General features: G+C 51.3%; 3 protein-coding genes across 6 annotated transcripts in view; 2 read left to right on the forward strand and 1 right to left on the reverse strand.

The window, feature by feature from the left end:
- Gp1ba (glycoprotein Ib (platelet), alpha polypeptide) overlaps positions 1–6341 on the forward strand; it is a 13952-nt gene extending 7611 nt beyond the window's left edge. Inside the window, exons 1-2 of one of the 2 annotated variants that reach the window (XM_005399617.2) lie at positions 2701–3723; positions 3938–6341. In XM_005399617.2, coding sequence (XP_005399674.1) covers positions 3944–5842 — 1899 coding nt within the window. In that variant the 5' untranslated portion in view covers positions 2701–3723; positions 3938–3943 and the 3' untranslated portion in view covers positions 5843–6341. Of the gene's footprint in view, positions 1–2700; positions 3724–3937 lie in introns of those variants that run through there. The other variant, XM_013522074.1, reaches the window with a different exon arrangement.
- Positions 6342–8230: 1889 nt separating this feature from the next.
- Positions 8231–11502, reverse strand: Slc25a11 (solute carrier family 25 (mitochondrial carrier; oxoglutarate carrier), member 11). Of its 2 annotated transcripts, none has more exons than XM_005399613.2 (8): positions 11056–11150; positions 10299–10451; positions 10008–10214; positions 9601–9691; positions 9288–9378; positions 9105–9204; positions 8976–9027; positions 8231–8841 (listed from the first exon to the last, which is right to left on the reverse strand). In XM_005399613.2, the coding sequence occupies exons 1-8, from the start codon at positions 11148–11150 to the stop codon at positions 8686–8688; spliced, it is 945 nt and encodes a 314-aa protein (XP_005399670.1). In that variant the 3' UTR covers positions 8231–8685. The 2 variants fall into 2 exon arrangements, with proteins under 2 accessions (XP_005399670.1, XP_005399672.1); XM_005399615.2 differs by lacking the exon at positions 11056–11150 and adding an exon at positions 11414–11502 and having other exon boundaries at positions 8686–8841.
- Positions 11503–16067, forward strand: Rnf167 (ring finger protein 167). 2 transcript variants are annotated; one of them, XM_005399611.2, is made up of 10 exons: positions 11503–11613; positions 11724–12227; positions 12311–12394; positions 13237–13362; positions 13472–13559; positions 13783–13873; positions 14098–14203; positions 14533–14626; positions 15411–15491; positions 15573–16067. In XM_005399611.2, exons 2-10 carry the CDS (start codon positions 12144–12146, stop codon positions 15872–15874), a joined length of 1056 nt encoding a protein of 351 aa, XP_005399668.1. In that variant the 5' UTR covers positions 11503–11613; positions 11724–12143; the 3' UTR covers positions 15875–16067. The 2 variants fall into 2 exon arrangements, with proteins under 2 accessions (XP_005399668.1, XP_005399669.1); XM_005399612.2 differs by having other exon boundaries at positions 11517–11626.
- Positions 16068–16644: the final 577 nt, after the last annotated feature.

Here is a 16644-nt window from a genome sequence, read left to right on the forward strand (position 1 = left end):
AATTCACTTTGTAGTCTAGGCTGGTCTCAAACTCGCAACGATCCTCCTGCCTCAGCCTCCCCAGTGCCGGGATTACAGGTGTGCGCCACCATACCCAGCTAGCAAATGTATTTTTAATAAAATTTTTCAACCAAAATTATCTTTTGAGACAGGGTCCTACTATGTAGCTCAGGCTGGCCTTGAGGTCATGGTGACCCTCCTGCCTCAGCCTCCCAAGTGCTGGGACATAGGCATGCACCACCACACCCAGTCAGAATATTTTCTGATTTACAACTGGAAATTCTAGCTGATACCAATGTAGTAAAAAGCAATAGCCTTACCAAGTATGGCGGCACACCCCTGTAATACCAACACTCTAGAAGGACTGCAAATTCTAGCCCAGCCCGGACAATTTAGTGAAAACTTGCCTCAAAATAAAAATACAAGAAAATGGGCTGGGGATGTAGTTCAGTGCACAGGTCTTGGGTTCAAATCCCCAATACCAAAACCAAAACCAAAACCAAAACCCAACAGCCTCAGGGTCCTTGCTGACATCAGGGCTTCTCTATCTGACCTTCCTCCTGACTTCCTGATGCTAACCGCCTCATTTTCTCCACATTTCCAAGCTTTTTTCTTTTTTCAGCTGAGAAATTAAACGGCAAGTCCATGAATTAATTCATCGGACTCGTGTCTACCCCTTGTTAGGCAGCAGCCACCGTGTGCACAGACAGTGGCAGGCCCGTGTGGTCCCGGGGACAGCAGCCAGGCTGTGCTTATCACGAGAAGGGGCAGTGGCCCAGCTGCAGTGGCTGGATTTCTGAAGCAGACACCTAAGGTGGCCTTGTGAAGTCAGGCTTTCCAGGGGAAGCAATTGTGAGCTGGAACTTGCCAGGCAAGACAGAGCTGGCGAGAAGGCCGTAAGGAGTGAGGAGACGCTCTGGCACAGGCGAGATCAGCAAGGGTACAGGAGTAAGAGGTGGGGCCAGGCAGGTAGGCAAGGCGCAGACCTCGCAGGACCCTGGAGACCATGTATGAACTTTAGATTTCCTCCTGAGAGCCTGTGCCACTGGTGAGTTCGAGCCGGGGAAGGTGAGCAAGTTATTAGTTCATAAAGACCATTAAAGTGGAAAGTGGAGAGAAGGGAAATCAGAAAGTTGAGAGGCCGAACGAGGAGACTACCGCAGTGGGGCACTGGAGAGAAGATGGGGTCTTTTTGAGACAGGGTCTCGCTATTCAGTGCAGGCTGGCCTTAACTGAGCTCACTTTGTAGCCCAGGCTGGCCTTGAACTCCTAACGATCCTCCTGCCTCAGCCTCCTGAGTGCTGGGATTACAGGTATACACAACCACACTGGGCTGTAGATGGGGTTTTGAAGGAGTGGGGATGGAGAGATTTAAGGGACACCAGAGATAAAAATCAGAAGGATTTGGTGATCCACTGGCTGTGGGGATGAGGGAAGGGTAAGAAGTAGGGATGGTTATCAGGGACTTTGTTTGCACTGATGGAATGGTTAGGTAAATGAGTGGATGATAGTAACAATGGTGGTACCATTGTTCCAGGCCAGGCAATCAAGGAAGACAATTTTTTTCTTAAGACAGGGTCTCACCTTGTAGCTCAGGTTGATTTCAAACTCATGGCAACCCTCCTGCCTCAGCCTTCTGCGTGCTGGGATTACAGTCATGCACCCCCATGCCCAGCCGAGGAGGAGAAGTTATCTGGATGATGAGCTCAATTTTGAAGATGCTTTTGTGCATGTGAGACATCCAAGGAGAGAAGTCCAACAGTCAGCTGGACGTAAGTGTTTGAATCTCAGGAGAAAAAACATTGTACCACAGCGATATATGAGTACCCATGTTTACAGCAGCACAATTTGCAGTAGCAAAATCTTGAAAACAACCCAAATGTCCATCAACTAAGGGATACATTAAAAAGATAATATTTTTGGCAAGGTATGGTGGCGCACGCGTGTAATCCCAGCACTTAGGAGGCTGAAGCAGAAGGATTGTTGCGAGTTCAAGACCAGCCTGGGCTACAAAGTGAGCTCAAGGCCAGCCTGAACTGCAGAGCGAGACCCTGTCTTAAAAAGACAAAAAACAAAAACAAAAAAAAAAAAAAAAAAAAAAACACAAAAAACCCTGAAGTCTGTACATATAAGTGAAATAAAGTGCAGACTCCTATGTGCAGACATCTCACTGTTTCCCTGGTGTGAGAAGTTGAAAAGGTGAGAAGGTATTATAAGCCTAAGCTAATTCTGGAAATAATGTCATGTTAGCCTTCCAAAGTTTTTTCTTCCTTTTTCAAAATGGTTTTAATGATTTCAAGTCTTTTGGATTTTCATAGGAAGTTGTTATCTTCAAGTGTTTTGCCTTAAAATGCTTCTTGAAATTTTTAATTTCTCTGTAGTATTTTCTAGCTTTCTGTATATAGGTCTTGTAAATTTTGTGGTGAAATTTATCACTATTTTATGTTTTAATACTCTTGTAACCAATGTGTTTTTGTTTTGTTTTATGTATGAGAATGAAGTTTTGCTTTTGAGTAAAAAAAAAAAAAAAAATCTCAGGAGAGGGGTCAGAACTAAAGATATAGGGCTGGGGATGTAGCTCAGTAGCACAGCACCTGCCTGGCAATGGCAAGGCTCTGAGTTCGATTCCCGGTACCAAAAGAAAAGAAAATAGGGCCGGGGATATACCTCAGTGGCACAAGCGCCTGCTTGGCAAGCACAAGGTCCTGAGTTTGATTCCCGGTACCAAAAAAAAGAAAACAGTAAGAACTAGAGATATAGATGTGTGAGACACTGGGGTAGAGGTGGTGGTAAAGGCAAGGGAATGGATGAAGATGGTTTCGGGTAGATACGGAGATTATGAAATGAAGAATCTGGGATGGTGGCACATACCTGTAATCTGAGCAGCTTGGGAGGCTGAGGCAGGAGGACTGCAAGTTTAAATTGCCCAACCTGGGCGAATTAGGGGCATAAAAAGTTAAAAAACGCAAGGAGTGTAACTTAGTGTGAAGGTCCTGTGTTCAATCCCCTAAAAGAATAAAGGGGGCCTACAAAAAAAAACAGGATCTAGGGGCCAGTAAACTGCTCAGGGAGGAGGAAGAGAAATTCACAAAGGAAATCAAGAAGGACCAACCAGACAGGTAAGAGGCAAATCAAGAAAAGAAGTGTCTCTAGTCATGAAGGCCAAAGAGTCCCAAGGAGGGAGTGTTCCAAAAGAGGGCGTCCTGGGCTGCAAAACTCAAGTAATATTATACTGCGGAAGTGTCCACTGGATGCAGAGGATGGGGGGCACGAGCAACCTTTGCAAAACTCAAGATAATAAAGCAGTGGGGGTGGGAATCAGCCCATGGTGGGGAGAGAGGGCAGGAGGAGGTGAGAAAGGAGAGAATTAAAAGCAGGCATCTCAAAGCATGTAGCTGTGAAGGGGCGGGGTGGCATCGGCATAGGTTTTTAAAAGCTGGACAAGAGTGGTGGCTACAGTCCCCCGCCCCATCCTCCCAGTGTGGAAGGAAAGAGGGAGAAAATAGAGTAGAGTGAGGGCAAGTTGTGGAGGCAGGTGATAAGGGCTTACATCTGGGAGGGAGCCAATTCCCTTGGTCACAGGAATCCCTATCAGGCTGGCATTTCCTCCCCATTCCCACCCGCTTCCGTCACTGGCCTGACCCTCTCTGGAGCTAGAACAGGGAAGGACCAAGTCACACCCTGGAAGAAGGTCTGTGCCCTCGGAGGTCCTTCTGCCTGCCCGTAAGCGGGGTTGGGGCTGGGGAGGAGGAGCGCCTGGTGGAGGCAGGGGTAAGAGCCAAGAATCCCGAGCCAGTAGTTTAGGCTTTGGGGGTGAGGGTGGAGGGGAGGGCAGGGAGGTTGTAGAATCTGGGGGCTACTGGAGTGAGGGGGACAGGGCCTGGGGGAACAAGGCAGAAGCTGGTGGGATGTCCACTCAAGATCTCCTCGTCCACAGGTCCTCATGCCTCTCCTCCTCTTGCTGTTTATGCTGCCAAGCCCCTTGTGTCCGCACCCCGTCTGTGAGGTTGAGATTGAGGTCTCCAATGTGGGCAGTCGGGTGATTGCGAACTGTGAAAACATGAACCTGAAAGGGCTGCCTGCGGACTTGCGGGCAGACACAGCCGTCCTCCACCTGGGGAAGAACCTCCTGGTCACCTTCTCCCTGGCCCCCCTGGTGCCTTTCACTCGTCTTACTGAGCTGTACCTGGATCATACCGAGCTGGCCTCCCTGCAGACGGAAGATGCGGTTTTGCCATCTTTGAAGACGCTGGATCTATCCCACAATAAGCTGGAAACACTGCCCTTTCTAGGGAAGGCACTGCCTGCGCTCAACACTCTGGACATCTCATCCAACCAGCTGGCTTCATTGTCTCCTCGTGCCTTTCATGGCCTGAGCAAGCTCCATGAGCTCTACCTACAGGACAACAAGCTGAAGACCCTGCCCCCTGGGCTCCTGGCACCCACATCCGGTCTGAAGAAGCTCAATTTAGCCAACAACGGGCTGGCTGAGGTTTCCCCTGGGCTCCTGAATGAGTTGGAGGAGCTTGACACCCTCTTCCTCCAAAATAACTCGTTACGGACCATACCGAAGGGTTTCTTTGGGAACCTCTTCCTGCCTTTTGCTTTCCTTCATAGCAACCTCTGGCACTGTGACTGTGAGATCCTCTATTTCCGTCGCTGGCTGCAAGAAAATCCCAACAACGTCTACTTGTGGAAGGAGGGTGCAGACGACAAGGGTATGACCCCCAATGTATCCAGTGTGCAGTGTGCCAATTTGGACAACATGCCCATCTACGCATACCCAGGCAAAGAGTGCCTCACCCTTGGTGATAGCGATGACATATATTATGATGAGTATGACATAGCTGAGAATGATGTGCCTTCCAGAAAGACTGTGGTCAACTTTGCCAAAGCCCATACGACTTACTGGGGCCTGCTCCACTCAGAAGCTATTTCTCCTCTAGACACACAAACGCCACAAGAATTCACTGAGAAACAGACCGCATTCCCACCCACATGGATCTCAGATTCCTCCACATTCCTGATGCCCATAGAATCTGCCACATCCTCCAAAACCCCAAAACTCACTACTCAACCCACCACCACCCATACCACTCCAGAACCCACCACAACCCAGACCACTCCAGAACCTACCACCACAAAACACCTCAGAACCCACACCTCAGAACCCACAACCTCAACTGCTCCAGAACTTACAACCTTAGCTACCCTAGAGTCCACCTCAACCTCAGCTACCCCACAATCTACTACTCCAGAACTTATAACCTTAAATTTCCCAGATCCCACCACAACTTGGACCAGCCCAGAGCTCATTCCAGAACTAACGTTTAACACAGAAACTATCCTACTCCCTAGTTTCTCAGAATCTATCACAACAGTCACCCCAGAATTGGTCAACTCCTTAAAGGTGCCAGAGGTAGCTCAAGGGAATTTTGATAGCTCCAGAAATGACCCCTTTCTCAACCCTGACCTTTGCTGTCTACTCCCCCTTGGCTTCTACATCCTGGGTCTCCTCTGGCTCCTGTTTGCTTCTGTGATCCTCATCCTGCTGCTAACCTGGGTTTGGCGGGTGAAACCGCAGCCCGTTTCCTGGACCACAGCCATGCACACCACAAGCCTGGAGGTACAGAGAGGAAGGGAAATAACCATGCCTCGGGCCAGGCTGCTCTTCCTTCAAGGATCACTCCCCACTTTCCGTTCTAGCCTCTTCCTGTGGATAAGGCCTAGTGGCCAAGTAGGGCCTCTGGTGGCAGGACGGCGGCCTTCAGCCCTGAGTCAGGGTCGTGGGCAGGATCTGCTGGGCACAGTGAGTATTAGGTACGCTGGCCACAGCCTCTGAAGGCAAGAGGCCTGGGGGACCCTTGAGAGAGGCTCATGTCGAGTGTCCTATAGGATCTAACTTGAGTGATGGTGTAAGACACAGAATCACAAGATAACTTTTCCTTTACCCGAATCCTTCCTGTCACATTCAGTGACACAGTCCCAGCCCCTACAAGTCAGGAACAGCAGTTAAGAGGACGGAGTTGGGAAGGTCATACAGCCAGGCTCCCTGTGCTGCTCGGGAGTTGCCAGGCCACAGTTACTGCCATTACATTTGGGAAGTTTTTCTTTTTTCAGGTCTTCATTCAAAAATGGGGCAGGGGGTGGTTAAAGCAAACAGACTAGTACATGGCTCGAACTTACATCTGTACATACAAGAAAATTTGGAAACTGATTTTTTCAGAATGCGAGTATTGATTCTCTTTGGATGTCATTTGAATTACCCCCCCTCCACTTAGCACTTCCTAGCATTCCATCGTAACTGTGTCATATTTGTACAATAAAAAACATAAAAAAAAGTTTCCTTTGCAGAAGAGTTACTGGGGCACCTGTCACAAGAATTCCCAAGGTCCCAACCGCCCTCACTCTGTTCCAGCAAACCTCAAGTTATACCCAATACTTCCCTGCCTGGGTTGGCGCCTCTCCTGCAAGGGTGGCCACTGCAAGCATCAGCTCCAGAGCAGAACAGTAAGCCCCCTGGACCGAGTGACACTGCAGAAACCTACTTGCCTACAGCCCACAGTCCTACCCAAGGGTGGATACCTGCTCGTCCCTGCAGCCTCCAAAACGAAGCTCTCCCCAGTGCCCAGGTCAGTGAACAGGCAGACAGTGGGGTTCTGGCAATGGATGTCATCCTGGTGGGTCTGACTGAAGACTTGGGTTTCCAGCTCTTGAGCCAGGATGCAAGTGGGACCCCTCTCCTTCCGCTGATTCTGCCATTACCTAGCCACACTGGTGAAGCTTCCTCTCCTGTCCCATCCCCAGCCCAACCTTGGGCTTATGAGTAATTCAGAGAACGGTGGTGACAGCTGAGTCTTTTTGGCTCCAGAGACCCTCTTCTGCAGATGGTTATGGAAGGGCTGTTAGTAACCTGAGAATCTGGTCTTTCTTCTGCTTTGAACATTTCTCCAAGTCGAGGAACTTTTCTTTCATGGTACTGATGATCAACTCAGTGCCCTGTACGTGAGGTACACCTCTGGCCCCAGGACAAACTGGAGCTTAGCAATTGAGGATTTCCTTGCCCTGAGTCTAACAGGCTGTATTGTCTCTCATGAACACTGTCTTCAGTGATCACGCCACTGCAAATGCCCAACAGATCGCCTGCTCCCAGCAGTGTTTCTCCTCTGAGCTCCTGGCCTCACTCTAGCCAGTTCTGTCCCTGCCCGTCTTCCCAACCTGACTGCTTGTGTAAGTCCCTCCTCCTAGGCTGCGCCAACGGTTCCAAGTTACCCTGGAATAGACTACTATTACACTCCACTTCCCGACTGCTCCAGTGTAACCTTCCTGCTAGATCCGAAATTCCTTAAGGCCAAGGTGCTGCCTTCAGGTGTCTCAAAAGTAGCCACCAGGGCCCAGGATGGTGGGCATGCAGGGGTAAGAAGGGCAGCTGCAGCAGGGGCACCAGTATATTCCACCTCTTCTGTTCCCAAGGCTCTGCCAAGGGGACAGCTCCCACCTGCTGCCTGCCTGTCCCCTGACCTGGCACACAGCACCCAGGCCTCAGACTACCCAGTACTCTCCCTGCTTTGACCTTTGCATGCCTCTTTATGCTCCAAGAGGTTTGCAGGCTCCTTGAAGCAGGATCTGAGAATTACACTTTGCAAAAAATAGAAGAGGCAGACACATTCTCCAGCCAGCCCGGGTTTCTGGCCAATACCCTCCCTTTCCTCAAGCCGTGGGTCTGGTTCGTGTCCACCCCTCACCCTTGGGTCTACAGCCCACGAATCTCTCTCTCTCTCTCTCTCTCTCTTTCACACACACACACACACACCTCGGCTTTAGCTGCAGAAGTAGTCGTTCGATCTCAGAGGCTTTTCTGGAGGATCACGTGACATGATTTGTGTCCACTGCACTCTTAGGCAAGTGGCTTAGATGCAACACACAAGGCCAGAGTTTTGATTTCTTTGCCCTGTCATCTGCTGGGGCATGGCTGATTTACATACAATTTCCATAAAACCAGCTAGTGCTTTTTAGTAGTTTTTCTTAAAAACTCCAGTTCCTCTTCTCCAGAGACATCAGCTTCTTTGTTCAGTCTCCTCCCCTGCCAGGGATATAGCTCAGCGGCACAGTGCCTGCCTGGCAAGCGCAAGGTCCTGAGTTCAATTCCCAGTACCAAAAAAAAAAAAAAAAAAAAAAAAAGTCCAGTCTCCCCCGCTTTCTGAGCCCCACAACTCTCCAGATTTGGGGCTTGTGTCATCAATCCAATTTATTAAGTCCTCAGCGAGGAGGGAGGAAGGGCCCCTCCCACTGTGGACCCTTTGATCATCTTGGTACCTTTCGTTCTCTCCTGTCCCCGCTGCTCTGCCTTGGTTTCCCTAATGACAAGGGGAATCTTCCGCTGTCCCGTGTGCCCTGAAACTAATACCCTAGAGGAGACTAGAATCCTCAGGGAGTTTCCCAGCTCCCCCAGGGAACCACGAGGGACAGAGATGTCATAAGAATTAGGCATCAGAAGCAGGGCAAGCTGGACCAGGGAGGAGAACAGTCCAAAGTCCTTTACCGCAAAGGAGGAAACCACACTGTGGCAGGGAAATAAATAGAGGGGCCCGGGGCAGCAGAGTCCAGGCCCCTGGGGGGGCAGTGAGTGTAGGAGCGGTAGATGACTGGGAGCCCCAGCACACTGGCTCCAGCCACCCAGCCACCTCAGCCACTGAGGAAGAGACGCTTGTAGGCCTTGTTCATCTGCTCCAAGAAGATGAAGGTGAGGACAGTGTGGGGGCCCAGACGGGCATAGTATGGTGTGAAGCCCTTCCATAGGCTGAAGAACCCCTCATAGCGGACGACCTTCACCAGCACATCCTAGACAGACAGCAGGCAGGGTGCTGGGGGTAGGACCTGGCCTCTACAGCCCTGTCCCCTTTACCCAACTGCCCTCATACCCCTCCCAGGGCACCCAACACTTCAGCTTAAGCCCCCTGACCCAGCTTCCTCACCAGCCCATTCTTGTATTCTGGCTTCCCGTCAATCATTCGCATGTTCTGAATCCTGAAAGAGAGAATGCAGGGGCATGAGAGACAGAAGGGTGCCTTCCCACAGCTCTCCAGACCCAGGCCTGCACTCACCGGGTCTTGACAATGTCCACAGGCATGGAGGCGGCAGTGGTGACGAGGCCACTGATCATGCTGGCACAGAAGTGGCACATGATATTATCAGAGAAGTAGCCTGGGGGTAAGGCAGGGGGTGACGGTCAGCTCAGAGGTGGCCCAGGCCGAACTGGGAGCTGAGTGCCCAGCTCTGTGCCTCACCTGAATCCAGTAAGAACTGCTTGGATTGAGAGTATGAGGCAAGCTGGGCGGCATTGACAACAACAGCCCGAGCCATGGTAGGGATGCAGCCCTGGAGATGGGGGAGTGGAGGAAGAGTCAGAAATACCAGAGATCATTGGGTCGGGGATATAGCTCAGTGGCACAAGCGCCTGCCAGGCAAGTGCAAGGTCCTGAGTTTGATTCCTAATACCAACAAAAAAAAAAAAAAAAAAAAAAAGAGAAGGAAAAAAAAAGAAAAGAAATACCAGAGATCAGACCCCACAGTCCTCAGATCTCTAGCCCTTTTTCTTACCCGCCACAGTGTGAGAATTCCCTCTTCCCGGACAATTCGAATCAGGGCATTAAACACATTTTTGTAGCCACGGCGCTGGTCAGCTGGAAGCCTGGGGGGAAGGCAAAGATAAGCCAAGATCAGGATAACCCACGCTGCCCACAGAAGCAAAAGAGAGGCAAGCACAGGTAAATGCGGGCCGGGGATACAGCTCAGCGGCACAGCACCTGCCCGGCAAGCGCAAGGTCCTGAGTTCAATTCCCGGTACAAAACAAAAAAAAGAACAGATAAATGCCCTGCTCTAAATCTGCGGGGGGGGGCGGGGGGGGAGACACGACAAAAGCAAACAAACAACCAAACAAAAATACTGGTCTTTTACTCTAAAATCCAGGAATAAGGCTGGAGTTAGGCTTTGAACTGGAACTCACCGGCCATCCGCAGTCATTCGGATAAGAGCCACCTCAGCTGGTGTTCCCACAAACGCACCGGTTGCACCTGCAGTCATGCCAATCACGGCCTTCAGCAGAAAGCCGGGAGGTGTGCCATCAGCTCCCGTCAGGCGCTCAAACAGCACAGTATAGATGCCAAGGCGAGTAGTAGTATAGGTTGCTTGGCGCAACAGGCCAGCAGACAGCCTGAGAAGCAAAGGGGTCAGTGCATCAGGCCAAGATCTGGACCCTTCAAACCCTGCCCTCCCCCCAGACCTGCCGCCCCAATACCCAGTATAAATGCCCCTCAGCCCTTCCGCCTTCAGGATGCTGGTGAGGGCATGGAAGCTGGTTTTGTATTCTCTTGTCTTGGCCCCTTCCCCGCTCAGCTGCATCCGGTTCTTCACCAGGTCTAAGGGCTGCACAAACACTGTAGCTCCCATCCTGGAGGAAGGCAAGAGTGGAGTCAAGAGTCGTGTGCTAGATCAACTAGTGCCTACTGGATCGCGGCAGCATGCACAAAGGTCAGGGCCTGCCATGTGCTTAAGCATTCAGAAGGCTGCAGGGCGTGTGTACAAAAGCGTGGGTGCACCAAGAGCAAGGTGTCTGAAAAGTACACTTGTCCAGTAGGAGCCATGCAACGGAAGTGCATCCAGGTAGCTCCATGGGGGCCAAGCAGTGAGCGGGGACGGCATGCAGTCCGACTCGCGCGGCCAGGAAAGGGGCATCCAGGGTCTGGGACTCGAAGTAGTCTTGCAGGGGACCATTTGGTGACGTGGAACCCCATACAGTCAGGTAGAGAGCTAGGCAGCGGACTGGGAAACTCAGGTGGCCCACTGAGGGTCAAGCAATGACCCTACATGCAGCCCGGTAAGGGCCCTGTAATGGATAAAATGATCCTGGCTGCCCATCAAGGACTTCGTAACACGCTAGGGATCACGCTGACCTCATGCCCACTCAGATCACCTCAAGAGACCCAGAGCAGAGCAGGGCCCAGTTCCTTGCACCCGTCCCTTCCTCCTTTCCCATCCCTGGGGCCTGAGCTTACCCGGCCAGGCCCCCAAACAGGAACTTGACGGACTTAGGGGAGGTACGGGGCTTCCCGTCCATCCCGCCGGCCCCGGGACTCGCCGTGGCCGCCATCGCTACTCAATGGCTCTCGGCTCCGGGTCCCGTGCGCGCGCGGCCCGCTCGCGCCCAAGGTGACACTGAGCGCGCAGCAGGGCAGGGCGCGCGCGCGCCCCTCAGGCTCGCAGGTCCAGCTCTAAGCTGAAAGCTGGAGCAGGCGCAGGCGCGCAGCGCAAAGGCGGCTGGGAGTAAGGCGGAGCTGAAGGAGGAGCTTAAAGGAGGCTAAGAGGAAGGGGCGTGGTTTGTTTAAGAATCCCGATTACAGGCGCAGTTTTTACCGAATTGGAATCGCGGGAAAATAGCTTTTTTTGAAGGTCTCGCGAGAGCAAGCGAGTCAGACGAGCCAGACTTAGAAGTCTCTCGCGATAGAGCAAGATTTCAGTGGCGGCTGGTCGGAGGCGGGGGAGTTGGAGCAGTGTGAAGGCTCTCGCGAGACTTGAAGGTGCGACGGCGACGACAGCCAAAGAGAGAAGGAAAGGTTTGTAAACAAGGTAGTTCTTGGAGGAATCCCGGGTACTAAAGGGAAACGACTGGATCGTCTTCTGGGCATCCTTCCACCTGAAACACTTCTTTTAACCGGCCTTTTAGAACCGGAAGTCCTTCCTATGACCGTCCAATGCTGGAAGCGGCTTGACTTTTTCTACCGGAAACCCTTTTCCAGGGGCTAAGAAGACTGCCCACCTGGCCGGAAGTTCCACCTCCTTGGGCACCCCCATCCTTGAGAAGTTTTTCTATTACCTGTGTTTGCCTCTGTTCCCTCTCTCCGTTTTCTCTCTACACCAGAAAAGCGTACACATTTAGTGTCTCCCTCCCAGCTCCGTCCAACGGGTTGTGTATGTCCCTCCCGGAGTCGGGGTTCCTTCCCCGGCGCCCCCATGTAGCTGAGAGGTGAAACCTGGGGGTGGCCGGACCCCTGGGATCCTGAAGCGGAGGCAGGGAGGGCACAGAACCCCGCCTCTGCTCCTGCTACCGGGACGCAACCTCCTCAGCGCTCCCCCTCCCGCTGCCATGCACCCTGCGGCCTTCCCACTTCCTGTGGTTGTGGCCACTGTCCTGTGGGGAGCGACCCCCAGCCGGGGGCTCATTCGAGCGGTGAGTCAAAGGTCGGACAGGGGGAGGGCGCTGAAGGGAGGGAGATGCGGGCTGAGGGGTGACATGGCCATTTTTGTTTGCAGACCTCGGAGCACAACAACGCCAGTATGGACTTTGCAGACCTCCCCGCTCTGTTTGGGGCTACCCTGAGCCAGGAGGGACTCCAGGTGATCTTCCCAGTTTTATACTTCCCCCTATCCTCTCTCTGGGCGAAAGTTGAGGAACCGTGCCCTGAGTGAAGCTAGAGGTAGAAAAAGACAAGTTAGGAACAAAAGTGCATGTCCATGTTTACTGTGGAATCCAGAACCCGGAGGTAGAAGACTTCATCCTGGAACTCCAAACTTACGCGTGAGACTAAAAGTGTACTAAGATAAAAATGCTGGGCGAAGTGGTGCTTATCAGTAGGGTCTCTGAAGCCCGTTTTTGGTTGTATGACTTTGGATAAACTAATTCTGTTTCTGAGCCTTTGTTTTAGTGTAACGTAGGATAACAACAGAAATTATATTAGGGTTATTGTAAGAAAAGAGAATTACGTAAGCTGTTCTGTAGTGTCTCATTACAAAGGTTGCTACACAAGAACCTAGTTGGGCCATAGATGTCAGCGGAGTTGTTTGAGATAGGTAGTTGTAAAGCTGAAAGGAGGCAAGTATATTCTGTGTGTGTAGTGAAGAGAGAAATGTGAAACAATTTGAGAGTGTGACACTGCTGGGTAGAGAACTGAATTACAATCAGGATCCTGGAAGACAGAATTGAATTAGTCTAAGTGTGGACTGTAGATTAGCTCATTTGGAACAGGGAGAATAGAGGATCTGGCCCTGGAATGTTGTTTGCTGTAATTGTATCTTCAGGAAGCTAAGAAATGTAGATTTCAGACATGGATGGGATATTCAGACCCCACAAATAAGGGAGAATAGAGGATGTGTAGCTAGGGGGTAGCTGTTTGGTGGACCCTGTGGGAAGCAGAACCTAGAGTGGACAAATCCAATTGATGTTTGCTTCTGTCCCCCAGGGGTTCCTTGTGGAGGCTCACCCAGAAAATGCCTGCAGTCCTATTGCCCCACCACCCCCAGCCCCGGTCAATGGGTCAGTCTTTATTGCACTGCTTCGAAGATTCGACTGCAACTTTGACCTCAAGGTTGCTGAATGTGGAATGGGAACTGGGAAGCTGAGGGTGAACAAAAACACCCAAAATGAAGAAAGGTAAGGCCCATGATGGTTCCTTATCTTCTGCCTTGTCTCCCTAGGTCCTAAATGCTCAAAAGGCTGGGTATGGTGCAGCTGTAGTACACAATGTGAATTCCAATGAACTGCTGAACATGGTGTGGAATAGTGGTAAGATAGATGATCTGGACAGCTGGGTTTTCAGTAGAACTTCAGAATGAGAGTGGGAGGGCTGAAAGCTTAGGGGAAATCTTTGTGTGTGTGTGTGTGTGTTTGTGTGTGTGTGTCTGCATCTGCGCGCGCGTGCGCTTGCTCACATGCCAAATGCCAGGGTTTCCAAAGCATTTTAGGAGTGGAAGGTTGAGTTCATGGTGTAATGCCCTGATCCCCGCAGAGGAAATCCAGCAGCAGATCTGGATCCCATCTGTGTTTATCGGGGAGAGGAGTGCTGAGTACCTGCGGGCCCTCTTTGTCTACGAGAAGGGGTAGGACATGTGGCCCCTTCCTACTCTTCCTTCAGCAGCTCCATGCTAACCTGGAGCCCAGGCCTCATTGCCCCAACCACTCATTCTCACATCCTTCTTCCCCTGCCTGTTGACTTTCCTCCCATTCTTCTCCACCCATGCAGCCTATTCAGACCCAGTTACCTTGTTCCTCTTCCTTTGCAGTTTTGTTTTCTTGACCCTTAAGATTGATCTTCTTTCCTCAGGGCTCGGGTGCTTCTGGTTCCAGACAACAGCTTCCCCTTGGGCTATTACCTCATTCCTTTCACTGGAATTGTAGGACTACTGGTTTTGGCCATGGGGGCCGTAATGGTGGGTAGCTTAAGGAACCTTAAGGGAAGAACCGGGGTATAAGGCCATGTGAGATCTGGAGATGGGAGGTGTGGGTGGTACGTGCTAGATCAGCGGTGGTGAAGCTATGGGATGTGTGTTATTTTTCTTTTAAGACAGAGGATGTTGAGTTTTTTTTTTTAAACTAAAACCTCAATATTTGGATTTAATGGGAGTGTTGGCACTTTGGGATAAATAAGTGGGTTTAGGGTTGTACTTTGAGCACTTGTCTCTAATAGGTTCACCCCCACTCTGCTAGATTGCCCAGTTTTCTTTCCTAAGCCTGATCTATCCACTTGCCCTTCCCCTAGATAGTTCGTTGTATCCAGCACCGGAAACGGCTCCAGCGGAATCGACTTACCAAAGAGCAACTGAAACAGATTCCTACTCACGACTATCAGAAAGGTGAGGGCACAGGATGGAAGAGGGTCTTTCTCACAGCTTACTTGATTATGAAGGCCTCTGAGCCCAAGATGTAAGTGGTACAGAGATAGGTCACTGAAAGGGTTTTAGCCTGAGAAGCCACCTCTTCTGTTTTTACCCATGTGTGCAATGAGGACAGGAGAGGACATAGGTAGGCTATGGAAGACAAGGATGATAAGTGAAGTTTGGGAGAAATGGTAGATCTTGGGTGTAAGGGAGAAAGTGGAGTGAGCAGGGAAAAAAATGGAAGGAATGAGGACGGAGAAGGAAGAAAGCAGGTAAGAGGGGGCTGGGTTTCCAAGCCCTGGAGCCTCCAGTGCCCATATAAGGCTATAGCAGAAGCCCTGCCCCCCATTTCCGCTCCTCCTCCTGCCTCTCAGCCTCAGACCTCCGCCCCCAAAACCCACTTCCCTTCTTACCTCTGCTAACTTACTTGGCCCTTACAGCCCAGGTTTCCCCTCCATCCCCAAGTTCTTCCATGTTCTGCTCTGCATCAGGGCCTGGTCCTGCCTGCCTCAGTTTTAGCACCTCCGTGGCTCTGTAGAATCGGGGGAAATAACTTTTATGGGACTTAGTTCTTCCATAAGCCTCCCAGAGTGAGTGCTTGTGGGCCCTGGTTCAGAATAGCTCAGTATGGGCACGGAATATACCTCAGCGGCATGGTGCCTGCCCGGCAAGTGTGAGGTCATGAGTTCAGTTATGATACAAAAGAAAAAAAAAAGATACAGAATAACTCAGTGAAAGACTAGACTCCTTTCTCCCCTAGGAGACCAATATGACGTCTGTGCCATCTGCCTGGACGAGTATGAGGACGGCGACAAGCTGCGGGTCCTCCCCTGTGCTCATGGTGAGGTTTTCCCTCCCTCTGCCCGTGCCCACACTCCCACCCCGCAACAGGCAGCAGGTACCTCACCTCATTTCTCCACAGCCTACCACAGCCGCTGTGTGGACCCCTGGCTCACTCAGACTCGGAAGACTTGCCCCATCTGCAAGCAGCCTGTTCACCGGGGCCCAGGGGACGAGGAAGAAACTCAGGGGCAAGGGGAGGGCGATGAGGAAGGGGAGCCAAGGGAGCTGGCCTCAGAACGGACCCCACTTCTGGGCTCCAGCCCCACTCTTCCTACCTCCTTTGGCTCCTTAGCCTCAGCCCCCCTTATTTTTCCTGGGCCCTCAGCAGAACCCCCACCCTCTCCTTCCTCCTCTTCCTCTTTACCAGCCATCCTGGTTTAAGGCTCCCACACCCAGCACCTCTGGTAACCTATTGGCCTTCCTCCCTCAAGTCTTCTAATTTGAGGGATAGAGGGGGTATTTCCATCCCAGGTTTCTCCCTTACCTGGCCCCATCCTTTTGAATGAGTTTGGGGTAAGAGGCAAAGGGAGTGATCTTCATTTCTTGGCTTAATAAAATTGTTTTTGTGGACTAAGAAGGGGTAAGGTTATTTTCAAACAGGTTAACATCACATCTTTTGGGAACATCACCCCCTTTTTTCTGTAGCAGAGGGGAGCACTGGGAGACTAATCTGTAGGCAGGGGGACAGCACCAGTAGGCTTCTGCTGTGACTCAGCGGGGAGCCCCACCTACGGACAGACGAGGATGACTCAACTAGCCCTGCCTTACCCGCAGGCTTGGACCCATTCTCTGGTCTGAATGGTTCTATTCCATTACCTACCTACCAATTTGACTAACACTTGAGGACCTAGGCTGGGAAACACCACCATGAAAGAGCCAGGCCACTTGGGCTTAGTCCTGGACATGGGAATGGAGAGAGCAGGAAAATGGAGTTCAGGAGGGTTGAGTTCTGGACACAGGTAAGATGCTCAGACATCCGGGCTTGGCAGTGCCTCAGCCTCCCTGCTCCCAACCCCAGGCCCAGATGAAGACAGGTCACAGTGCTCGTCTTCTGTTCTGACACCCGATCTCAAACAACACAGCACCTTGTTAGAATCTTTTTTTATTCAGAAAAAAAAAAAAAAAAAAAAAACAACCACGAAAAAAAAAAT

The sequence above is a fragment of the Chinchilla lanigera genome, unplaced genomic scaffold (assembly GCF_000276665.1).
Source record: "Chinchilla lanigera isolate Chin_1 unplaced genomic scaffold, ChiLan1.0 scaffold00066, whole genome shotgun sequence".
Classification (NCBI taxonomy): domain Eukaryota; kingdom Metazoa; phylum Chordata; class Mammalia; order Rodentia; family Chinchillidae; genus Chinchilla; species Chinchilla lanigera.